At 38.7% G+C, this 11,033-nt stretch overlaps 2 protein-coding genes across 2 annotated transcripts; one reads left to right on the plus strand and one right to left on the minus strand.

Moving 5' to 3' along the window:
- Nucleotides 1-3,753: 3,753 nt before the first annotated feature.
- Nucleotides 3,754-6,781, minus strand: LOC124146604. The gene is made up of 4 exons (XM_046516962.2): nucleotides 6,152-6,781; nucleotides 5,860-5,972; nucleotides 5,191-5,236; nucleotides 3,754-4,641 (listed from the first exon to the last, which is right to left on the minus strand). Exons 2-4 carry the CDS (start codon nucleotides 5,963-5,965, stop codon nucleotides 3,999-4,001), a joined length of 795 nt encoding a protein of 264 aa, XP_046372918.2. The 5' UTR covers nucleotides 5,966-5,972; nucleotides 6,152-6,781; the 3' UTR covers nucleotides 3,754-3,998.
- Nucleotides 6,782-7,724: 943 nt separating this feature from the next.
- Nucleotides 7,725-10,716, plus strand: LOC124146685. Its single transcript, XM_046517102.2, has 2 exons — nucleotides 7,725-7,839; nucleotides 8,437-10,716. The coding sequence occupies exon 2, from the start codon at nucleotides 8,451-8,453 to the stop codon at nucleotides 10,266-10,268; it is 1,818 nt and encodes a 605-aa protein (XP_046373058.2). The 5' UTR covers nucleotides 7,725-7,839; nucleotides 8,437-8,450; the 3' UTR covers nucleotides 10,269-10,716.
- The last annotated feature ends 317 nt before the right edge of the window (nucleotides 10,717-11,033 follow it).

Raw genomic sequence — 11,033 nt, forward strand, 5'->3', positions numbered from 1 at the left:
ATGTACTGAGAGAACATGACTATCACAAAGTCATTCTTAAAAATAACTTATTGCACAGTCCCATATCATCTTATTGGGAAAATATTATTCTGACACACTCATTGTCTATTTGTTCATTTTATCACAATTAAATATATAAGTCACAAAATTTAATAGGCAAGTAGTTGGTTCTTAAGGTGTTAACATCGTCCAAGGGAAGATGTTGAAAATTCTCAAATAGATATTTGCTATTTCATCAAGAGAAAAATTGGTATTCATTTCATGTTTCAATTATTTTATATATTTGTACATGTTATTTTTAGTATCAACCCCTCTCATTAGCAAAAATACTATCAAACAGAAATCATTATTTAAAAAAGAACAATTCAGACTTCTGTTTTCAATCATGTGTCGAGTTTAGAACTGGGGAAAACTTTTTCAATCATAACTCTTCACTTTGAACAAACATCCAACAGACTTGTTTACCATCACATTGCTGTGCAATACTGACATTGCTTGAAGACGTTTTGATGATAATTATTTCAGGTCATCAAATGACTTGCATTTTTATTAAGTCTTTGAAAGACATTTAGAAGGGATACACATTAGGAAGAGAATTCGTGGATGTCAACTTCTTTATTATGAGGAACACAGCGTTTCGGAGTAAGCATATACTCCGAAACATTGTTTTCCTCATAATAAAGAAGTTGACATCCATAAATTCTCTTCCTTATGCATTTATATTCATAAGTTTATACTATACTAGAAAAAGAAAATCAATGGAGACTATGAGCCTTTTATGAAGCAAGATTTTCACCTCGTATTGTGGCATTATTTCAGTGGATCTTGCAACTTTATCTACTTGTCCGAAATCTAGTCTAAATTAGGCAACTTCCATGTTTTAACACAAGCCTATAATAGTCAGAGTCGTAGCACTAAGATCACTTAGTGGACCAAGGTCCCTTGAAAGCTAGTACATCTGTGTGTTAACACAGAAGTATGCCAAAGAATGACAAAGAGTGATATTTTCATAAGTGAGCAACACCCCTCCTCTTGTAAAGTGGAAAATGTAAAATGACATCAATCCATCACAGATATTAATTAATCCAAGGATAAGTTGTGTCAAGTGATTCTTCATGGTTTAACCATACAATATACACAAGAATAATATAAAATCAGTGGTTCTCAAAAGTATCATGTACTTTAAACTTTTTTATTTCAAAACTTTAAAACATGTGTTTTGACTTATATTAATGTTCCAGTTACCCATCTTGGAAGAAATTTGCCAACCAACTGCTATGAAAAAACATCATTTCTTTACTACTTTGAAGTATATACCTGTTATACAGCTATTTAGCATATATTCTCTTTTCTTTTAAATTACAAATTGTACACTTAACTGTGTGTGATCTTTTTATTTGCTCTCAAGTAGACTTAATGCTTGAACTTTATGGACTCTCATTATGTTGTGAACTGAACTGAGCTAATATCAGTTCATTAATGCTTGTTAACCTACTTTCACCAATGTATAGTTTATTTAATTGTTGTTTTGCAGTATTTTCCAGTTTGTCATCTGTTGCAAATCTGTGGTAATAAATCTTTATTTACAGATGAAGTTTGTTTGTTGTTTAAACCCACATTCAGCGATATTACTGCTGTATGTTGGCAGCATGTAAATAATCAAGTCTTGACCAGACAATGCAGTGATAGTGTGAACAACGATCCACATCGTCGGGTACGAGGACATGCTATCAACCAAGTCGCCATGGCTGACCACACGGTCGCCTCTTATATAGTTCTAACCCAGAACCCCACAAGTACAGATGACATAGTTCAGTGTTTAAGTTTAGTAGAAGACAACACTGAATCAAACCATTGATATCCTTGTCATGTAGCTGGGATGGTTAGCCTTGAATACCACAAGTCACTGTGCAGAGCAGTATCTGTATCAATTGACAAATAAGAGGAGCTATAAAGGGCATCCCTGTGGTCCAAGGTACAAATTTTCCTGACTTTGTATCCAAGATTCACCATGATTGCTTGTGAATTTTTCCAAAGTTGTAAACCTTTACTGACTGTTAACTTTCCACCCACATTAAGCTGACACGCCCCGATAGAACTAAAAAAAAAGCCAACTCACTCACACCTAAGATACAATGGGAACTTTTCAAATGACTGTTGGACATTGAAATTGGAAGCTATGCTTGTATAAAAAGCAGAATTAAATCGGTATCAAAGCCACCATAGCACTGCAATATCTCCCATACTCCCACATCTATGACAACTGTTGCCCATGCCAACATAGGTGAAGGGGCACAGGTGCTTAATGTGTGACTTGTAGGTTCACAAGAGAATTTCTGTGCTAGGGTAGTGAAAGTGATGGAGACTGACGTCACTTCTGAACAAGCAGCTGTGGTGAATTGGTCCAGGGCATACATATAATATACTACTCCAAGTTTGCTAAGGTTCACTTCATTAAAAGTTAATGTGTCAAATTGTGTGCATCTGTTGAAATAGCCAAAGACTATTTGCTTGAAGACTTGTTGAATGAACAAAAGTCTGTTGTCATGTGAAATACAATGCCAACAAACAACCACTTATCAGTCAGATCGCCGTCAAAATGAGAATATCTGACCTAAACTAAAAAAATCACAAAAACAAATTCATTGTCACAAACGTATCTGTTGTCTGATACTCCCAATAAGTGATTGTACCACTCTTCAGTAAGAGTATTGCCGAGTTCCAGTAGAATTGCCGGAAGGCCAGGCAGTCATGAGAGGGCGATCTGCAGCTTGTTCCAGAGCTCATTCTACATGTGTTTGATTGGGTTGAGGTCTGATGTCCGAGCTGGGTACTCGTTGCAGACAATGGTCTTCTGCTCTAAGCAGGCATCAACGACCCTGGAACGATGAGGTCGTGGGTTATCGTCCATGAAATCCGGTCCTATTGCACCAGCATACTGTCTCACGTACATCTGTCATCCTACCCGCTGTAGGACACGGAGATCGTTTCTTCCAGCTCAACTGATCCTACCCCAAATCATGATTGATCCCCCTCCATATTGGTCAGAATCCTGAAAGCCCAGTCCTGGTCTGTCCGATTGACGTGATCTTCAGCCCAATCCAAAAGCGCCTGCCTGTGATGTGGAGTCTGGAGGACCGGAGACCATCCTCGCGGAGATGATTACGCACTGTTTGAGTAGAAACGTTAACGCCACTGTCATTCCGCAAGTCATTTCTGAGTTTGGTGGCAGTCATGAAGTGATGACGCATTGCTTGCAAGCAGGAGAAACCTGTCTTCCTTCTTTGTGGTGGAGCGATGCATGTTGCTCGGTAGCTGATCCAAACGTCTGGTATCAATTCCATGCCCTGCTGATCACTTTGGGTGACACCAAAGACGTTTGCAAGGTGACGTTGTGTAGACCCACTTTCAAGCATGCCTTTGATGCTGAGGGGTCATAAGTGCATTCAGTTGTTGCAATCCTCAGTAGCAACTGTTGTGCTCTCTGATAATGATGTGCTGTCACGAAACACCCAAACACAGGTTTTCAAGCATCTCATGTACATCGCACCCGTGACTACATGCCTCTGTCCGTTTATCCTTTGGGTGTTGCCCAATTATTGTGTACCGGGATATTTTAATCTTTGTTTGTTGGAATTTATTTTATATCATCAAAACCTAGCAAACTTTGAGTAGTATATATTGGAGATATGACACACTGAATAATGGTGGATGATTTTACATGCATTACAGAAAATGTGGCTATCCAATGATTCCTTTTATTTCACATGTTTGAAATATTTACAATCAAATAAGAAGCATTCATTATAAACAACCATAGTTAATAAAGCCTTGTTCACACCTTACGTGTGGTGATAACACATACTATGATCCAAGCTCTTGGACATCTTAATCAAGCAGTAACGTTCATGCCTTTTCCTTTGTCTCCTTGGCCTATCATTGTGGACAATTCTTACAGTCTCTTCTTCAACAAGAAGAAACACTGGTTGTTCATGCATCTAGCGCCATATTTGTTTTGATATCTTACTCTTTATTGGAGGGAGAACTACTTTTGAACCTCTGAATCCGTCTTTCCTCTCAGCTTCTGGACAGGACTCTAACCAGTCATGCCCACATCCGGCAACTACCGGAAGTGTGCCAGTTGCACGCTTCTTAACCTTTCTGCAGACGTTAGGTTTCCTTGTCAGTTCCAAAGAAGGGGCTGTGGTGGATACTTTCACCCTGTTCAAGGTGGGTGCATTCCTCTCCTTCTTGATCTCTTTACTAAGGCTGACTGAAGCAGAGAGCACACTCATTCTAAAGACAGCCCTCTCTTTACGAAGAAGTGTCTGAAGTTCCTTGAGCTCTTCCTCTTTCTTCTTCTGGAGCTCCTTCATAGTTTGTTTCTGTTCTTCCCATTTTTTCGCAAGACGATGACGACACTCGCTCAGATATCGTCTGCTGTTCCCGTCTTCCTGTTCCCTGGAAAGAGGGTGGCAATTTCGAACAGATGGAAGATGGCGGCTACTGTCATCCTCTCCAGGCTGTCCCATCTGTTCCTTAGGCTTCCGTTTTCTCTTTGGTTCATGAGGGTCGGCCATTTCCATGTTCCGCCTGGTTCTACACCGTTGACGATCGTCTGGTGGCAGTCTCCCCAACAATCTATATGGAAACAACATAAATATACAAATATGGGGGCTATGCTCTATGGCAAGGGGCCCATTACCATGATAGTCCAGATCTAGACATTAGTTAGTTTATGCAGTAAACTACGGTTATAACGAACTCAAAGGGACTACTAATTTTAGTTCGTTATAATCGTAGTTCGTTATAAGCATATATACAGCATAACTACAGCATATAGTCGGGACTAAAAAGTTAGTTCGTTATATCCGTTAGTTCGTTATAAGCGTGTTCGTTATAACCGTAGTTTACTGTATTGTTAATAGCGCCACGGCTCTACATTAGGTGTTATCAGTGGGGGTAATTATTAACTGACAGATATGGATTTAGATTTTATACTTTTATAATAGGGCTTAGCAGACAAACATAAATGTTTGTTAAGGTCTTGATTCAAACATGCTAAAACTGCCAATTGACCCGAAAATATTCGTAATATGTACTGAAACATGTACGCTTCGGTGGCATGATTGAAAAAGGGTTTATTCTTGGTTGTTGAATTATAACTAAAGAAGATTATACTGAACATACCTGTCCTGAATGTTACTCATGTCAGAATTGAATTCCTCGTACTGACCTGTGGAAATGAAGGACTTTGCAAACAAAACTCACGCATACACAGGACAACTGATACTAAAAGACTCATTGAGTGAAGTGAATGTGGTTTTAGCAGGCATCCATCAATATACTAGTATATTATATCGGTATACTGCGTATACATCACGTGAAAACATGTCCTAACACGTCACTCACGATACGGCTGAAATATTGCCGATATGACGTTAAATTATAACTCACTCACTCAGAATACCTCATCCATTCAAACATAAACATACTACATTATAACTAGCGCGGTCAAGAGACATTTATTATATTTACGACTTATCAATATAATTTGCTTTAAAAGATGTGTGGGTACAACTATCATAAGTTATGATCAAGCACAGTTAATGAATGATTTCATGTCAAGGCCGTATATTTTTTCAGTTTGTTTGAGAGGCCGATCGACAAAAGAAAACTGAAATTAGAATAAAGTGACTTTTGACAAAACATTGTTGTTACAATTTGGTGATGTAAAAAAATATACGCGATTTTATCACCGCTGTTCCTAAGAAATGGTGAATAATACGTACACAATCAATTAAATAAGGATTGTAGTCAGATGTTGTTGTCATGTTCTTATTAAAATATGGTACGTACATGGTGTCTGACGTGTATGACGTGGGCCTCGTTGGAATGTCGGACCTGGTCTAACCTCCAGATTCGGGTGAATAGATTTGCGACTCTTCTGTAACCTCCGAGACATGGTAGAGCTGTACGAAAATAATCACTCTTCGTTTAAACTATAAATGATCTCAAGAAAACAACTTCTTTTTATTTATTATTTTTGAAAAAAAGAGTCTTTGTGTAGGCAAAGTTAATGTTTTATCATAATTTTGACCGAAAGTGTATCTCCTTAAAGTAATAAAAGGGATAAAGGGTCGATACATACCTTTAGAAAGAAGTATTCTACCAAATAAACAAATCGCGGAAGACGATTCAGCAATAAACAGCTGTACACATCAAAGCCACACGATGGACTGAATAACTACGGCCAGTCGTCATATGTTTCTGTGACGTCATAATTCTGTTCTTTAACATGACGTCATGCTATTGTTTCTGTTGGTTTCAGTGTGAGGAAACCGTGTTTTCAGTGACGTTTTTGGTGTCTTTTCAAAGATCAAAATGTATTTCGAATTTTGAATTTTGTGAATATAGTTCATGTATATACCGCTATGATATAGCAAGGTGTTCGTAAACTATTTCGTTTCTAAGTTGAAAATACTAAATAAACACGAACAAAGAACATTTTCCATAACCATCAGAAAACTCTTAAGACCATTGTACGATTCCGACTAAATTTATATCGTTATCATGTGTTCATGAATCACTGTCAAATAGCTCGCTCCACCGGTGGCACCTTCACAAACACATGCAAAGGCAAGTCAATTGGTCACCTGAAAAACAACAATATAATTATGGCACAAGTCGAAATTGCGAATCGCCTCGGACATAATTTCTTTTTTCACTGATGTGTCAGATTTGGAATTGTCCTCCACATGTCTACCATAATACGTTTTGAAAGAATTACTGAGGCCAATAATGCTGTATTTGTGTAACCCTGATCAAACAACTCTTGAGCACGAGTCATGTGACGCTCTCCGAAATCTTCGGGGAAAAAGCATGGGTTCACGAATCAATACAATTTCGGGACTGTAGAATATTTCGATTGGATTACTTATTTGGCATTGTTAATTTATTAACAATCCGGGCGAAATGGAAGACTGTGACTATCTGATATATTATCATCGAGCCATGCATTGGTACGTGCGTGCCGTTTTAAAGGATATCCGCCCATCAGTTTGCCGTTTGGAAAGAATATGTGTGCATGATTCTAGCATTCGTGTGGAGTTTAATGTTTACTATTGATATTGCTCGAACTTTGACGGTGGTATCAGTGACCTCAATACCACTAGACCAACTCTTTTCTGTTATAAAAATATAAATCAAATCGAAGTTCCACAAATTCTCAACAGTGAGTGAGTCAAAATATAACGTCGCATCAGCGTTACTTCAGCCACAGAGCGACGAGAACAAGTATTAATAGGTAGTAGCATGTCATACAAATAAATCAAAGTTCTATTTAAAAGTAAAATTGTCAAACATATTTTAGCATAAAAATACTAACATTTACCACGGGCTATAAGCCACCAGCAACCAAGGCTATAGGTCTCCTCACCGGGGATCATAGAAGTCTTGAAGTCTTGACTTATATTTCGTGGTATCATTTTAGATCAGAGACCATTTACCGATATGGCTCTAGACAGACTACCTTGAGTCAACATAGCTTTTGAAACAGTTGAACGGGTGGAGGCCGATGACTGACATATTGATATATCGGTATTTGGTCTCTGCAGTCTCTATTATATGGTCTCTGGTCTCTGTTACTAAACTAATTCGGTCAAAACACCATTGTGGTCATGGAATAAGTAAGGGAGGCAACTGCTGCAGCGGCTGATAGCATTTTGAAGGAATCGGCGGGAGAGTTGGGTGTGTCAGAAGACATCTGACATGTCAATGCGTGTGCCTCGAAGTCAAAGACTGAGGCATTAATGTCCCCTGGGGTGTAAACTGTTTCAGGTAAGTTTTGTCGATAGTCTGTCCGCAGATGTTTTTACTTAAGATGTAATTTGTAGGTTCCATGTTTGCAATCGATTTTACATCATTCATCGGCCTTCACCTGTTCAACTGTTTCAAAAGATATATGTTGACTCAAGGTAGGCTAGCTAGAGCCACGATCCATGTCTACAACGTAGATGAATAAAACAATATTACAACAATAATGTACGGCTTCCCAAATTTCATGTCAAGCTAATGAATAAACTAAAAAAAATTATTGAAAAATATTTGATCAGATGTTCGAAATGGAGCACTGGAACCAAAAGTCAGTAACATTCTAGGTCTACACGTAGATCGTTCGAACTCCTATAGATAGGCATATGTCAGCGATTCTGAGTTTTCTTGCAAAACTTGCAAATGACTGATTTCTGACTTTGAAATTAAAAACAAAGTAATAAAATGTAAATGAATGAAATTGGAGTCCCCAAACCTGTCACCCAAAATATGGCTTTCCAGTAAGTTGTAACCCAATCTACCCATAATTTTAATGAATTGCAACCAGAAATTGTTATCACTTCTTGCAAGTGCTTGATGAAACCTAATCTTATTTCATTTCAGATACCTGCAGGAAAATGTCGACCTCAGGAACAGACACAAATATTTTTGTAGAATGTGCTAGCAGCAGTACAGATGAATCAAGAACACATCCTGAGAAACATTCCAGTGTCTCAGGTCCCAAGATCTGTGATAGAAGTCAGTCTTGGAATGCTCTTGACCTGAACAACAACACTGATGACAATGATGGTGATGATGAGGACGATGATACAGAACAGGAAAGGACCTCTCCCTCACCATGTTCATTTATGCAAGCATTTGTTGGACACAGATCTGAGTATGACAGACAATATTTTGAGGAGTCATCATATGATGAGGAAACAACTGCTGACTTTGAAGATTCTTCATCGGATTTGGATGTATCACTGTACCATACAGATTACTCAGCAGATGACCCAGATAACTGGAGTGACTCATTTGATGAGGAAGACGTAGAAAAACGCAAAGGATCTAATTATGTATGGTCGGAGTCTGAGGATGAATACAGTGAGGACCACCTGACTGGCTCGAGTTCTGATCTGGATAACTGTCTGCTTGTTAGCAATGATGGTCACTGGGATGATGAGGACCAACTGTATGATTCATCTGATGGGTCCCCTTTATCTGATGTGAGCTATCACTCAGACTGTGGCTTAGAGTTCAATAGAACAAATGCTGACTTTAGAGTTGATATACATGATGCAGATAAAATTGATACAGTTGATACTGAAAAGTGTTTGATACCCATGACCAAACCATACCCTCCCAATGCTACAGCTCAGCCTGGTGCCTCTGGAAATATACAGTCTGCTGTGAAAAAGAACAAACACATTAGCGACCGATCATGGAATATTCTGGATAGACTGATAGTTGCACGAGATGGTGCTGGTATACTGAGATGGTTTGAGTTAAGGGAAGTGTCACAAAGGATGAAGGAGAGGGCTTATCCTATCCTGCCAGTGAATCGTGCTGCTGTGATTGGTAGTGTGGTCATATTTGACTTTCTGATTGGGGAAGGGTTTGTCATTGACAAGAAATATAACACAGTCCATGAGTGTGGTCTACGAGGGCAGTTCAACTTTTTAAATCACATGAGCAAAATTGGGATTGATATCAATCAAAGTAACAAGAAGGGATCTACTACGCTTCATGAGGTAGCCAGACAGTCCAATGGTCGTGCAGATATGCTGAAATTCCTAATTTCCAGAGGTGCGAATGTGAATCAGAAGGACCTCATCGGTCGCAGTGCACTGTACATGGCAGTCAAACATGGTTCGTCTATGAATGTTCTCACGCTTCTGGAGGCAGGAGCTGTCTTGAATCGCTCCTTCAGATATGAGAATGCTAACTATGTGTCTGATATCAAGTCAACTCTTGGAATGGCTATTTGCCGCAGCTTGAAGATGACGGTTTTGATTTACACAGCAAAGATTATGGCTGGTGACTACAAGCACTGCAAGGAATTGGTTACAGCCGTGAAGGGTAACAGTGTCAACATTGTCCGATTCCTGCTGAGGAAGAATGCTCAATGCTGCTCCAAACAGCGAAAGTCACTTCTTAGATATGCAGCCAAGAACCACAACAGGTCTGTGCGAGCATCTATGGTGGACCTCTTGTTCAGAGCTGGCTACAATGTCAACAGTGAAGAAAAGTGCATCAGGGCTCACGCCTTCCACGGAAAAGATGGAAAGGCTTTGAAGAAAAAGCTGCCCTTGTACACTTCACAAACAAGGACACTACAGGACCTATCTTGCTTCAAGATCAGACAGATCCTTGGAGCATCAATGCCAGCTACAGTTCACAAACTACCTCTGCCAGAATGTCTGAAGAGTGTTTTACAGCTGAAGCATTTGTGAATAAATCTTGGAATCCAATGGTCAAGAAATCTAAAATCTGCAGTCTTAGTTCGAATGAAATGATACAAGACATGTACTTCAAAGATGAAAGTTGATTGAATCATACACACAAGACTTTTGCTCAAGTTATGATTAATATTCTACATTATCTTAGTTATATTATAGTTGTTAATGTTATCACTTTGTTGGCAGTTATTAATGCCAGAATTTAAGAACCATTTGCAAATTACTATTCAACCCTGACTAGATTTACTCTGACTGAACTAACCTTTAAATTTTATTGTCACCATTCCATTGTGTGATGTTTTGTGCGTTTGCTCCAGAGTGATTAGATAGAGATAGACAAGCGGGACAAGCAAATGATAAACCCTGACTATTCATGACATATCCCCATTTCTCATTGCCTACTACAGTTAGATGGTAATCATGGCATGTTTTCCAAAATTACCAAATGACACAAAAGATGACATGCCACATGAAGGGTTACTCGCATATCATTTTATAATATCAAATTGTCACCCGAGTTTGTTCCAGAGGTCTGAATCTGGCTGCCATATTGAAAAAGAGAAAGAAATTTGTGACCATTAGTGAGTCATAAATGTTCAAAATGAAATTATATTTGGTATTTGTTTAGTGGTAAGATTCAACATATGTGTTCCATTTCTTTGCCAAATGTGGTCCTTGGTTTGACTCTGCTCTTATATTCTCTCAAAATGCATACCATATTCGACGTAATAAGCGCCCAGGGTGCTCTCAAAATTAGAA

The sequence above is a fragment of the Haliotis rufescens genome, unplaced genomic scaffold (genome assembly GCF_023055435.1).
Source record: "Haliotis rufescens isolate VD_foot unplaced genomic scaffold, xgHalRufe1.0.p SCAF_3, whole genome shotgun sequence".
Lineage (NCBI taxonomy): Eukaryota > Metazoa > Mollusca > Gastropoda > Lepetellida > Haliotidae > Haliotis > Haliotis rufescens.

Bases quoted from the DNA above. Each gene is read 5' to 3' on its own strand.
- LOC124146604 (XM_046516962.2), bottom strand. From the start codon at position 5,965: ATGTCTCGGAGGTTACAGAAGAGTCGCAAATCTATTCACCCGAATCTG. The intron at 5,237-5,859 runs GTACGTACCATA...TCATTTCCACAG, and splicing joins TCATACACGTCAGACACCAT to GTCAGTACGAGGAATTCAAT. The intron at 4,642-5,190 runs GTATGTTCAGTA...GTTTCCATATAG, and splicing joins ATGAGTAACATTCAGGACAG to ATTGTTGGGGAGACTGCCAC.
- LOC124146685 (XM_046517102.2), top strand. From the start codon at position 8,451: ATGTCGACCTCAGGAACAGACACAAATATTTTTGTAGAATGTGCTAGC.